This window comes from Vespula vulgaris, chromosome 6 (assembly GCF_905475345.1).
Source record: "Vespula vulgaris chromosome 6, iyVesVulg1.1, whole genome shotgun sequence".
Classification (NCBI taxonomy): domain Eukaryota; kingdom Metazoa; phylum Arthropoda; class Insecta; order Hymenoptera; family Vespidae; genus Vespula; species Vespula vulgaris.
In genome coordinates this window covers 3,294,536-3,310,000 of record NC_066591.1, presented here as the reverse complement: position 1 = coordinate 3,310,000, position 15,465 = coordinate 3,294,536, and the positions used below count along the sequence as shown (strand labels likewise).

The following is a 15,465-nucleotide window of genomic DNA, read 5'->3' as shown; positions in this document are numbered from 1 at the left end:
TAAAAATCTTATCCCAAGATATGGAAACAAATGATTTAAATGATTTTATTATAATTTCTAAAGAGGGCTTATGTGCGAAGTATTTTGAAAAGTACTTAAAAAAAAGATAGAACAAAGAAAAGAAGCAAAAAAAAAAAGAAAAGCAAAAGAATATTCTCTGTGCTCGACGTCGAAAAACAAATTAGTAAAAAAAGAAAATGACAAGGATTTACGAGCCCAGTCCAAAAACTAGAATTTAATTATTTGTAGCACATTAGACTAGTGCATTTATTTGTTAATATCTGTTAAAAAATAATATGTGTATTATACTTTAATATAACTATCGCCTCTCTCTCTCTCTCTCTCTCTCTCTTTCTCTCTCTCTCTCTTTCTCTCTCTCTCTCTCTCTCTCTCTCTCTCTCTCTCTCTCTCTCTCTCTCTCTCTCTCTCTCTCTCTCTCTCTCTCTCTCTCTCTCTCGTTGTAAATATAGTTTATAAGATTTAGAAATACTAGGCATTTCAAATAAATTCATGATACAATCGATAAAGCTTTCATCAATTTCCGTAAAGAAAAAAAAAAAAGAAGAGAAAAAAAAGAACAATCTCAATAATGATTTTAGAATTTGTTGAAAAAAGAACAAAAAAAAAAAAAGAGATATCTTTTAGCATTAGGATATACTACCGATGAAATTTAATTCGATGAAGAAGTAAAGATACATAATAAACAAAAAGATACATATTTATTCGATACATATCCTATTTACATAAACTTCCATAGTACCCCTATGAAAAAGAAAGATTATACAAATGATTAAACTTAATATACTTCCGGTTATCCTAGAAAATGAATTTGAACGATTGGCGCGACGGAAGGATGTGAATGCGCTTGCGCAAAAGCGCAATGGTGTCCAACGGTGGCGCCAGCTGACAGCGGAGGAAAACGGAATCGCACGAGACCGGCCGAAGTTCTCAGTCGCGGTCGCCATTTTGTCGGGTAGTCATCGGGTTCGTCGTGTTTCTCTCGGCTGCTGTGTTTTTGGTGGACGTAACCGCCGAAAAATTTGGGGCACAGCAGACTCGGCCGTTTTCACCCCAAATGGCTTGCTTGAACACGTTAAAGCAGGAGATAAAAACCCTCGAGTCCGTCTTCCCAAAGAGCCATGAGAGATTTCAAATAATGTCTGCGAGCGTGGACGAGCTCAGCTGCAGGTTCGTCGGTAAAAATGGGAAGAAATACGAAATACACGCCAATATAACAGTAAGTGCGTCAAAGTGTATTTATCTATTGTGACAAACGATTATGAATTCGATTATTTAATTTTACATAAGCCTTGATATTTTTCCGTCGGAGAAGCGCGCCTTCATTTCCGTCGTTGTTTCTTTCCTTCTCTCTCGCTCTCTTTCTCTCTCTCTCTGTCTCTCTCTGTCTATCTTTCATCTCTGTCTCTCTTTATACCGCCCTCCTTCTCTTCTGTCTGTCTGTCTACCTACCTCTCGTTCCCTTTCGCTCTTTCTCTCTCTCTCTCTTTCTTTCTTTCTTTACTCTCGTCTCACTCTCCCTTTTTCTCGTACTCGCCGATTCTTCCTCTCTCTCTCTCTCTCTCTCTCTCTCTCTCTCTCGTTCTCTGTCTCAACCGATAAGGACAAAGAAACAACAACATTCTCATCGTGTTGTTATTTGGGACTTTTGACAAGAAGAATCTCGTTCGACTCTTCGATCTTTCTCTCTCTCTCTCTCTCTCTCTCCCTCTCTCTCTCTCTCTCTCTCTCTCTTTCGTAGAGCTCGAGTCACACGCTTTTACATTTAGCCCATATCGCCGTCCTTTCGCCGTACCACACTCGTAAGATTTTGACGTTGCTTCGATCGATCTTCCCTCCCTCTCTTTTTCCCTTCCTCCCTCCCTTCTTTCTCTCTCTTCCTCGATTTGTTCGATGGTTAGATTTTTGTCGAGGAATTAACGCGTCGCGCGCGTCTGGAGGTCAATGCGTGGTGTGTACTCGATAGAGGGTAAGGCCCTCACAACGGAACTACTACCTACCTCTCCTTTTATTATTTTTTATTCGTTATGATCAAACGGTGTGTACATGTCATTCGTCATTACGATTATTTCAATAGTAAACGTCATCATCTTCGTCGTCGTTGTCGTCGTAGTCTTTTTCGTCTTCGTTATCATCGTTATCGTCGTCGTTATCATCGTTATGCTTATCCAATCATCTTTTCGTACGTTTCAAACAAACACAATTAATCGGATATATTTATATACATTGTACGTGTTTATTTCGTCTATTACGTCGTTATTCTTTTATTTTATTTTCATTTCTTTTCCTTTCCTTGTATTTCGCGGGTATCATTAGATACGTTACGCGATCGGTCGTTCCCGTCGTCATCGTCGCATCGTCGTCGTAACTTGTAATTCGTGTATTATCGTAAGCATGTCATCTTTGTCCCGCAATAAGCCGAGTGAAACGAGCTTTTTGTTCGTTCGTTCGTTCGTTCGTTGGTTCGTTCGTTCCTCTTAAAAATAAGGTCTTCTCTTTTCTTTCTTCTTACCTTGCGGTTTTACGCAGTACGATTTTGTATGCGTGTGTGTGTGTGTTTGTGTTTTTTCCGGTACACAAGTGTTGTTCACCGAATTATTCGAATTGGTATTTTGATAATATCCGATCGTAAAAGAATTTTAATTTAATTTAACTTAATCGTTTCGATGTGAACATATGTATGACGTGTAAGTAGTGTTGTTTGGTTTTGATATGATTTTTGGTTGGGTTAAGTAAGAACATGTGGACGAAAAAGAAGACATCGTTGGAGCGAACGAAATCCGGGGTTTCGCGTCGATATTGGATATATATATGTATATATATCATATATATATATATATATATACATATGTATTTGTTTTGTCGAAATAGCACATCGATCGTTTCGACGTTATGCTTTTCCAATAATTACCGTGGTATCCCTCTATAGAGTGTATAAAGCTCGTGAAAAGTTTGTGTTTCTTGATAAGTATCATTTTGTATTTGCTTCGTTATGAGTGAATATAATCTTTTATTTAGACGCCTCTAAATTTAATTCCAACGCGAATAAGTAAGAATTTTTGTATTTTTGTAATTTAGCTTCTTCTTTTCTTCTTTCTTTTGTTTTTTCTTTGTTTTTTTTTTTTTAAAGAAAACGACATTTAGTTTTCAAGTAGGAATACTCGTGTGTTTATACTTTTAAGATACGTCTTTCATTCTTTCGATGTCGTAAAAGTACGCGTCATTTATTTTCTTAGGAAACGTATCCCTCCACACCACCAGTATGGTTCGCAGAATCAGAAGAGACCAGTGTCACCAATGCAGTACAGATTTTAAGCAACACCACTGGTCGCGACAACCATGTAATCAATCAAGTTGGAATCCTCCTTAAAGAATTATGTCGGCTTCATTCTTTACCAGAACCACCAGACGTGGAACGACTAAGAACAGCATTGGACCCATTAAGATTAGGTGGAGCTAATGAAGCTATGGCGCAAAGAATGGAAGCTGAAGATACTGAAGATATTGACGAAGATGAAGAAAGCGAAGCGGAAGAAGATCTTCATTTAGATATGGATGAAGGTGACGCGAATTCAAAGACCAAGGTAAGTAGATTCCTTTTATTACTTTATTCTCTTTACTTACGTAATAAATTTCTATGCCTGTTATAAACATTGTAGAAGTAAGCATGTTATTTATGATTTTTACGGATTGCTATGTATTTTATCCGTACAAAGGGGGAAGAAATGGATTTAGAGCACCTTGCGACGCTAGAAAGGTTGAGACAGAATCAGAGACAAGATTACTTAAAGGGATCTGTTTGTGGAAGCGTACAAGCAACAGACAGGCTAATGAAAGAACTGAGAGACATTTACCGAAGTGACAGCTTTAAGAAAGGTATTATGTGGTTAATGCATCATGGATAATTGTCTGTATCGCCAGTCTCAGAGAAGTTAATATCTTTAAAAAACTTCATCTGTATCGTATAAATTTATTTCAGGAATGTACAGCATAGAATTAGTAAATGACAGTTTATACGAATGGAACATTAGGTTGATGTGTGTTGATCCTGATTCGCCTCTCCATAGCGATCTCATTCTTCTTAAAGAAAAGGAAGGCAAAGACAGTATTCTTCTTAACATGCTTTTTAAGGTATATAGAGTTATGCGTTGAAAAATGTAATAAAAAAGTGAGAGCAAACGATCTGTTCTTTTTATAAACCAGTGAGGATAACTTGTTTTTGATAAAATATTCTATTGTCTTTTCTTTTCATTTTGATTTATTGTAGGAAACTTATCCATTCGAACCACCGTTTGTAAGAGTCGTACATCCCATCATATCGGGTGGATACGTCCTCGTAGGTGGTGCTATTTGTATGGAACTTCTTACGAAACAGGGCTGGAGTTCGGCGTATACGGTAGAAGCGGTAATAATGCAAATTTCTGCGACGCTGGTAAAAGGAAAAGCACGCATACAGTTTCAAGGCTCAGGCGGTGCTGGTAAAGTGTGCGGTGGACAAGGGCAATACAGTTTGGCTCGCGCGCAACAATCGTTTAAATCGCTCGTACAAATACATGAAAAGAATGGTGAGAGAATTTAATATTAATATTTGTGTATGCGTATGTATATATATATATATATATATATATATATATATATATATATAATGTATATATGTATACACACACACACACACATACACACACACACATATATATAAAGTGGTTGGCTCCTTTGATAACACCAACACAAGATTTAAGGAATAATTCTTTGTCAGAAAATGTAACCGTCATTTTTGCCTTTTAAAAAGAGTATCTCTAAAACTATCTTTCCAGGTTGGTTTACTCCACCGAAGGAGGATGGCTAATGAATAAATATTATTGAGGAGCAAAATATGACGCGTGCTTACAGCTGAGACTTTAATTCGGTGTGTGCCCAACAAATAATTGTTACGATAATGATTTGATACACAAACACATTACCTAGGTAACTTAAGATACTGAATTAATCTAACGCATAATTCCTTTGATGGCTGAGAAAAGGCTGCCGCGCAAACGGTGACATGTTTGGTTTTGTATGCATAGATTTTTCAGTAATTAGGCATTTAGAGATCGTATATGATCGCTTTGACGAATGTGATTTATACGATCTTTTATCTCTCATCTGGAATTTATAATCATTCTTTAAAAATGCCAATTGATCTTCGAAAGAAACGAGATAATCCTTAGTTTTCGTTGATAATTCTATACCATACCATACCATACCATACCATACCATACCATACCATACCATACCATACTATACCGTACCGTACCGTACCGTACCGTACCGTACCGTACCGTACTGTACTATACTATACTGTACTGTACTGTAACGTATTGTACTGTAACGTATCGTACTCTACCGTACCGTACTGTACCGTACTATATCGTACCGAACCGTACCGTACCGTACCGTACTTTACTGTATCGTACCATACCGTACTTTACCGTACCGTATCGTACCGTACCGTACCGTACCGTACTGTACTGTATCGTACAGTACCGTACCGTACCGTACCGTACCGTACTGTACCGTACCGTACCGTACCGTACCGTACCATACCGTATCGTACCGTACCGTACCGTACCGTACCGTACCGTACCGCACCGCACCGCACCGCACCGCACCGCACCGCACCGTACCGTACCGTACCGTACCGTATCGTACCGTGTCGTATCGTGTCGTATCGTATCGTATCGTATCGTATCGTATCGTATCGTATCGTATCGTATCGTACCGTACCATAACATAACATAACATAACATAACATAACATAACATAACATAGCATAGCATACCATACCATACCATACCATACCATACCATACCATACCATACCATACCATACCATACCATACCATACCATACCATACCATACCTTACACACACACACACACACACACACACACACACAATAAATAAATAAATAAATACATACATAATACATATATCATACATACATACATACATACATGCATACATACATACATACATACATACATACATACATACATACATACATACATACATACAAACATACGTACGTACATACATACATACATACATACATACATACATACATACATACATACATACATACATACATACATACATACATACATACATACATACATACATACATACATACATACATACATACATACATACATACATACATACATACATCATACATACATACATCATACATACATACATCATACATACATACATCATACATACATACATACATACATACATACGAACATAGTGCGTGCGTACGAGAATAGTATGTAAACATTCTGTGAGATGTGTTTACGCGTTGTGCTTCCTGTCTTCATAAAAAGAGAGAGAAAGAGAGAGTGTATGAATGGGAGTGGAGGGGAGTAGCAGTTAGGAGAGGGTAGGAACGCAACACAATGATCATCGCTCTAATTATATTAAGAAGTTTTCTAATATCTTTTTATCATTGGGATCGTTTGTTAACTACATTAATCGTGCAATTCATTAGGAAAATCGTTCATGCGCAAGTCTACGTATTTCTTTTTTTTTTCTTTAAAAAGAAGAAAAAATAACAATAAAAATTATTAAAAAAATAAACGAAGAGCAAGAGAGAGAGAGAGAGGGAGAGAAAGAGAGCGAGCAAGAGTGAGAGAGAGAGAGAGAGAGTGAGAGTGAGTGAGTGAGTGAGTGAGTGAGTGAGTGAGTGAGTGAGTGAGTGAATGAGTGAGTGAGTGAGAGAGAGAGAGAGAGAGAGAGAGAGAGAGAGAGAGAGAGAGAGAGAGAGAGAGAGAGAGAGAGAGAGAGTGGAAGAGTGAAAGAGTGTGGTGGTGATCTTTGTTGGAGTAAGAAGAGTGATATAATGTATCACAGTAAAATTGTGCATATTGTTTCAAGTTTGAGGCGAATTTTCCTTTGATTTACATTTTGTTACGCTTGATAATTTAAGTTGTTACATCATGATGACGAACGAGAAGGACACACAAACACACAACCAAATAGAGATTAATTTGACTATAAGAAATTTGAAAAATCATCGGATTCGTGGAGATAGTTCCACAGGAAAATAGAATTCGAGATTGATTGAAGTAACGATTGATAAGAAACTTTATATAAATAATAAATGATAATAATGATGATAGTAATAACAACAATAACAAAAATACTTTTTCTTTTTCGATTAAGTGAGCGTTTTTCACTGAGTGTATTCTTTTCTTCTTCCTTTTCTTTTTCTTTTTATTTTCTATTGTTATCTTTATTTTTCTTTTCTTTTTTTCTTTACTTTTTCCTATTGTTGGTTTTCTTTTTTATCATATAAAGAACGAAACACGAAAAGGAGGCGTCGACGTCGATAGATTTTTCATCGGAAAGATCCAAAATATATATATATACATATATTTTTACATCTCTCGTATTAGCCGATTAGGCGACAGATTATAAGACTTTGAAAAAAATAGCGATCGTACGTGTTAGTGCAATTGATGTCGATACGTTTAGATAGAATTATATTAGGAGTATGAAACATACGGCATAATAATAATAATAATAATAATAATAAAATAATATTAATAATATTAATAATAATAATAATATAATAATAATATAATATAATAATAATAATAATAATAATAATAATAATAATAATAATAATAATAATAATAGTAATATCCCTCTCGCTCCTTCATTTCAGAAAAAAAATTGCCAAAGTTTACGTTTAGATCTCTTTAATCGCCTAAACATTGTCCGTTTTTTTGTTTTTTATTAAATTACATAACTTATTTCTCTTACATTGTTTGACGTACAATCGAAATGAGTATGTAACAAATTTTATATAGTTGTATATGTATATATATAATATATATATTCGGTTGTGTAAAACTGTTTGTGTTACTTTCCTTATAAGGGATTGCTCTTTAAAATCTTTTACTTTTCTAATTCTCTTTTTTGTTTCTTTTTTCTTTCGAATGAAGTACTGCTAAAAATTAAAAGAAAAAAAAAAAAGATAAATAAAAACAATAGAAACAAGAAATTTGGTTGTGTGTAAAACGTTTGATATTGTCCACTTTTTGTTACTTTCTCTACGTTTTGAGAAAGAAAGCATTCATTGTGTATAATGATGCGCCATTACGTTATATAGTTCGTCGTATAATAACGCCAAGGCTTTGATGCCATTCTCAAGCGTTTAATAGTATATTTTATGTGAATGTATATATATGTGTGTGTATATATATATATATATATGTATGTATGATATGTGTGTGTATATATATACACACATAGATTATATGATCGTATATGAGCCGGTGATTATGAGAGTGTCGTTTAAGTAAACAATTTCGAAAAATTAGTTTATTGCATAATTTGTAGGGCAATTACTTAATAATATGAATTATGCAATAAATTAATTGTTAAAAATTTTTGACTATATATACACACACACTCAACAATATATATATATATATATCGTGATTTTTTGACCATAAATTAAATAACGCATTGAAAGAGAGGGAGTGAGAGAGAGAGAGAGAGAGAGAGAGAGAGAGAGAGAGAGAGAGAGAGAGAATCTTTGTTGATCAAAACGTTGGTAGAGTTCAGTTGCGGTGTAGTCAAATTTATATTATATCTTTACTTGAAATGGAAGAAAGAGAAGAAGGAAAGTAATCGGATAAAAAGGAGAAAAAAAGAAAGAAAAGAAAAGAAAAGAAAAAAAGTTATAAACAAAGGAACAAACGTGCGTTATAAGTCATTATGTCTAAAGCTCATATCATTGTAAACTCATTTCTCTTACATTATTTCATTCGTTTTTAATAAGTGCTGACTGACGTTAGTGTAATAATTCTCGATGCACTTTCTAAACATAGCGCGATAGAATTTATAATAGCAAACAACAACAACAACGTCATCATATCCTTTCTCTCGAGAGAAGAATATCAATTTTCATACATACCACATTGCACTTTAAAAACGAAGAATAAAATGACGCCGGATATACATATAACTTATATGTATATACACACACACATATATATATATATATACAGCGTCGTATCATTTTAAGATACACAAATATGCATACGTTCATCAAACAAATCTTTCTTTTGTCACCGTTTATAGTCGCATCGATGCAGTTAAGAAAATACAAATGTCGCTTGCAAGTTATTTTTGCAAGTTGTTTCGTACATACATATTATATACGCATACACATACACACACACGTACACGTACACGAATACATGCGTAAAATAAAAAAGGAAAAAAAAAATATCGAATACGCAAGAAAAGGTATATTCTAAACCGTGTATATATACACACAGATATACAGACACACTGAGAAAAAAATCACGTATTAACATAGAGAGACACGAAGATTCTCTTTCGTACGTACATATGTTTCATCTTCGTATTCTGCTGCTCGCAGTGAATTGCTTCGTTTCACACATTTTTTACGCGCCAAAGCGGAGTGTCTTTTTGCGAAAAGAATGATAGATAGAAAGAATGAAAGAATAAAATGTGAATGAGACGAGGAAAGGAAAGTTAGGAAGAGAAGATGGAAGAGGAGGAGAAGAAGAAGGAGGAGGGGTGTAATTAAAAATGGAATCACGTAAGACGGATTTATAACAATTAATTATCATTGCGACGAAGGCTTACGAACGAGAGAGAGAGAGAAAGAGAGAGAGAGAGAGAGAGAGAGAGAGAGTGAGAGAGAGCGAGAGAGAGAGAGACAGAGAGAGACGGAAAAGAAGACTTCTTATCGATCTATTTACGATCTATCGTATTGAAGAAGACATTTTTTTCTTTTTCTCTTTTTTTTTTCGGGATTATTGCGACGATCTTTTCGACAATTATTATTGATCACTTTTGTCTCGACGTTAATGATATACATATACATATTGTAAACACACATATACGGCGACAACGATCTATTCGAGCAAAGTGTGTAGCGAATGGGACTCCCGATAAAATTATGCGCTCGTTAATTGTAATTATATTGCCGGAAGAAAGAAAAGAAGGATAGAAGAAAGAAAGAAAGAAAGAAAGAAAGAAAAAAGAAAGAAAGAAAGACAGAAAGAAAGAAAGGTAGATAGATAGATAGATAGATAGATAGATAGAGAGATCGAGATAGATAGAAGCGTCTCATTCGAAAGTATTTGTGCGATATATGAAAAATGATTGAGGAAAAAAAAAAGCTTCAGAAAAAAGGAAAAGGATCATTGTGATGGGAGAGGTGAGGTGTGGGTAGGAGAAGTACGGTGGGAGAAGGGATCGGTAGCGATGTAAAGAAGAAAAAAATCATGTTGTGTCACGAGGTACGAGGAAAAAAAATGTTTTCTAGCTTTTTAAGTGTAGATCTTATATAGAAACGCGATTCTCGGACTCACACATTGTTATCATCTCTCAACGGGGCCCAACGATAATGATTTGTACAGCCGTGCCCCGAGAGATTAAACATATTTGAGTTATCATATCGATTGTTCGACGTCGTTAAGAAATATCGTGTTATGTTTCGTAATTTTTCTCGAAAGCTTCTCTTTCTTCTTCTTCTTCTTCTTCTTCTTCTTCTTCTTCTTCTTTTTCTTCTTCTTCTTCTCTTCCTCCTCCATCTTCTTTTTGATCACTATATTTTGTCTACAGTTCTATGTTTATTTCTTTGTTACTACTTTTTCTTCCTCTCTATCTTCTTCATTTCTTCTTCTTCTTTTTCTTCTTCTTCATCATCATCTTCTTTTTCTTCGACGACTTTCTATCTGCTTTACTCCGATCGTTTATTTTCTTTTTCTTATTTTGCTTTTCTTCTCTTTCTTTCTTTCTTTTTTTTTTTTTTAAGTATTTTTCCCCTTTCTCTTTTATCTCTTTCCGTCCCCCACATCTTCCTTTCTCTTTTATCCTTTCGATATTATAATTCGCTAAGAAGAAGAGGAGTACCACGACGGGAAAGGAAAAGAAAAACAAAGCGAAGTGTGTAACGCATACTTTCTATATTTTTGCTACTAATATCGAGGGCATTATATTTTTTATTGAAAATAAATCGGAGATATATTGTCGTGATCTTTGCGTTGTCCAGAGGGAGAACGGAAGGTGGGAGGGTATGAGGGGTTGGGTGGGTGGTGAGAGGGTGGTGGTGGGCGGGAAGACGTGCTGGAGAAAAGGATAAGGAAGACTTAGGGTAGAGTGAGACAACGATGATTAAAAAAATGCTGCTTGTGTTTTTTTGTGAAGAAGAGAAAGAGGGAGAGAATGAGAGTGAGAGTGAGAGAATGTGTGTGTGTGAATGAGAGAGAGAGTGAGAGAGAGAGAGAGGGAGAGAGAGAGAGAAAGAGAAGAAAGATAACGCAGAGTGAGACGAATCGTTCTTCGATATTCGTGTTCGGTTTAATATTTATGGTACAAAATATCGAACGTCATAATGATCTTATATTAAACGTAACGAAGCGAGGATTATCATTAGTGAAAAACGCGGTCGAAAAAAATATGTTAGGCTACTATACGTCTTATTTCCAATGTGTCTAAGATAATTGTATACGCACTTTGTGTACAGACTGTATAAAGTGATTTTTCAAGTAAAGGTCCATAAAAACGTTCGTTTCAACGATTTTACCATGTCATTGATAATCCAGTACAATTGTGTGCGTACGCGTGTGTGGCGCGTTCTGGTAAGAAGGGGTTATTATCAAAGTGCGAAAAAATTGATTTTGAATGTTTTTCTTTTTCTTTTCTTTTTTTTTTTTTTGGTTTTTTGGTCTTTTAAATAAAGTAAATAATACGCTCGTTTTAACGAGACAAATTTCAATTTTCTAGTATAATTATTGACTTTAGTAATGCACTATTAAAATCATGTATTAATAATGAAACCTTCATTGCGGTATAGTGCATGACTTTAAAAGCATTTTCCGCGAAAATTTGTTTTCCCTTGTTAGCATCTTGTTATGTTCTTTTGTAAGTGAAAGGTACGCCCTTTTTCAATGAAACCCAATTTCAATTTTCTAGAATAATTATTGACTTTTCTAATTCGCTATTGAAATTATTTATTAATAATGAAATCCCCTTGCGGAATGGTACATAACTAAACGCTTTTATCACGATAAGTCGTTTTTGCACGTTAGCCTCTTTTTTTATCGGAGCACGACGCACATATAGTATGCATATATGCGTGTATGTGTGCGCAAGTACGAGTGATGGTGGTGTATGTGTGTACGTGTGTAGCATTAGATTGGAACAAAAGTTTGTAGCATTTTCCAATAGACGGCGTATAGAAAACGTGCTGCGAACTTTTCTTCCGACCCGATACATTGTAAATATATAATATGTATAGTACAGTGATATACATATATAGCGACGCACGTATTAATAATTATTTTGCACATTTCGTTCTAATTTTTGAAGAAACGTAGTTATATTAATTAAAGAGATTTTTTTTTTAAAATCAATTTTTTGTTTTCCTTCACGAGCATTAGGTAAAATTTTTTATATTAAAAAGAAAAAAAAATATATATATATATATGAAAAAGAGTAGTACGAAAGAATTAAAAAAAATTGTTGTACATTAGATGATAAGTCTCGTTTTGAAGTCAGGCTAGAGGGATAATTTTGTCATCTAGGAATTCAATGTGTGTAAGGGAAAGAGAGAGGGAGAGAGAGAGAGAGAGAGAGAGAGAGAGAGAGAGTGTGTGCGAGAGAGAGAGAGAGAGAGAGAGAGAGAGAGAGAGAGAGAGAAGGAGGGAGAATATATCGAACACAATTTCACATAGTACGGAGAAGGTTAATGGGTTGTCCGTATTGCCATGCTATCAGTTTGTATTTCCCATGGGATGAGGAGAATGAGGAAGAGGAGGAGGAGGAGGAGGAGAAGGAGGAGGAAGAGGAAGAGGAAGAGGAAGAGGAAAGCGTATTCTCGCTCTCACACCCGAAGATAACGCGCTTGGCAATTTGCATAACGCGTGTGTGCACCTCGAATATGCACATAGGTATAATACATATATTCATATATATATATATGTATGTATGTATGTATGTATGTATGTATGTATGTATGTATATACACATGACGCATAACCCCGTCAAATACATTTCTTTTCATCGAAAAAGGGAACGTCCCTTTCGCTTGGATCATCCTATCCCATAACATTTCTCCTGATGATACGATATTCGTTCGTTCGCCTTTATAGTGTCCAAGAACGTGACTCCTTTGATCCGTGACTACTGAAAATTTTTCCTATTGCTTCTTTTTTAATATCATATGTATTGTAGGATAGTTCGTGAATCCATATATTAAATATATGGATACATATATGTATATAATACTTTGACAGATATTGATATGCTAAATAGGATTAATGATAGTGAATAATTGTCGTGAATAATCGATGCAAATGTAAAATGTTTAAACGATGTATAATAATTAATTAACGAGTTATTAATGCTTTTTGATCGATTAATTTTCAATTGAATATATTGTAATATATATATTTACATACACATAGGGTTTATCGATTGACAAATCGGTTCTCTTTCTTTTCGTTCTTCTTCTTTTTCATTCAACACGATTTCTATAAAAAGTTCAATTGGAAAATTTTAAAACTTCATGCTTTCAAAGGACGTCATTTTCAAAGAGAAAATCTTTATATGTATACGTTATATTATATTACAAGTTTATGTTAGAAAGTTTCGTAAAGAAAAACACATATTGTACGTAGATACGATCAAGGACTCTTCCAATACTCTTTCCTTTATCCCTTATGGGATACCTTTTTCTGATTTTTATACGTATGTATTATCGTTACTGGTCAAACGATACAATTTCGATACGGTAGGTACTTTTCGATAAATCAATTTACGACACGTGGTGACCACGAACGATACGTTCGATATACCTATTTTCTTCCTCCACCTTCTTTTAACCCTCCCCTACACCCACAAGTCTTCTTCCTACTTACCTACCTAGCTATTTACCTTCCTACCTTCCTCATTCCTTATCCTACCACTCTCCCTTCACCTAACAATTCCACAATCTTCTTTTTCCGTTTTCCTTTGAAAACGAAACCAACCAACGCAAAGAAATTCGAACGTGGCTACGAAAATCCAATCGAATCACATCTGCCCTTTTCCCGGTTTATCGCGACCTTACTAGAAGATTTTGCATTCAAATTGGATGTTGCGTTTCTTTCCTTCTTCTAGCTTCTTCCATTTTGTCCACTGGTTTTGTGCTCCTGTATTGGTATACATACATATGTATCGGTTTTTTTAAATTCGATTCTTGATCTTTTCTTCTTAGTTTTCTTTTTTTTCTTAATCTATATGTATAACTATATATATAACTTTTCTTTTTATAAAATAAAATCGCTATTATCGTGCGGGATACGTGGATGATTTTTGACGGTAGGACACATGCTCGGAATAATTAAATTTTCTTCGGTTTTTTATGTAAATCTCTTGGTTTTTCTTCTCTCTCTCTCTCTCTTTTTTTTTTAATTATATAATTTATATACGTAACAATCTGTATTATAGATGGGAAAGGGGTGAGTTTGGAATTGTGAGGACGTACGTTTTTTTTTAGTCCCATATCATTATTATTATTATTATTATTTTTATATCGTACACGATATATTTCCTGATAATGCTCTTTTTTCGAATAAAACAAACTTTTTATCACATACGTTCGATATATATGAGCAATTTAGAAGGCATGGCAATTAACTTCATTTCTTTTTTTTCTTTTTTACATTTTTTATTATCGCTACGTGAATAACTATCGACCCCAATCCTGTATTTATATTTCGAATGAAATTTTAGTTGCTTATTAATTTTTTTTTTATACATTTTATATTTTATTTCATTCGATAGAGGTAATCGATATAGCTTTTAAGCGACGTAGCGACGTAACATACTATATATGCATATAGAGAAAATGTTATCAATAATATTAGACGTATATTTACGTTAAAAACAATTATATTTAAATCATTCTTTTGTATTTATTTTACCGTTTTAACAAATCGACATTGACGGAGAGTACGTGTCGAGTTCGCTCCGAGTAAATCAAACGAGTTGATATTTTTATAGGAATATACATAGCATGATTCGTTAGTAACATATTCGATATACACGTAACAACGTATGTATCTATATTGTTCGTATCAATCACTCTGATTTTACGAAGGAATTGTAAATTCTAACTATCCAACTGTGATTGTTTAGCGGTGCAACGAAATCGAAGTTGTGGTATCGTTAAGCTCAACTTTCGAGATTCATACTTGTTTCGATGTTCTATATATACATACATGCATACATACATACATACATATATACGTATATACGTACGTACGAATTGCAGGAACAATTACGAGAATAAGCACGTAAACGCTGAAAGGATGTTTCCTAGATCGTTTAGTCTCTCTCTCTCTCTCTCTCTCTCTTTCTCTTTATTTCTGTTTCT

General features: G+C 34.5%; 1 protein-coding gene across 1 annotated transcript; it reads left to right on the top strand.

The window, feature by feature from the left end:
• Positions 1–758: 758 nt before the first annotated feature.
• LOC127064482 (ubiquitin-conjugating enzyme E2 Q2) lies at positions 759–11,614 on the top strand. Its single transcript, XM_050995594.1, has 6 exons — positions 759–1,237; positions 3,255–3,602; positions 3,735–3,894; positions 3,998–4,149; positions 4,286–4,583; positions 4,833–11,614. Exons 1-6 carry the CDS (start codon positions 1,076–1,078, stop codon positions 4,862–4,864), a joined length of 1,152 nt encoding a protein of 383 aa, XP_050851551.1. The 5' UTR covers positions 759–1,075; the 3' UTR covers positions 4,865–11,614.
• Positions 11,615–15,465: the final 3,851 nt, after the last annotated feature.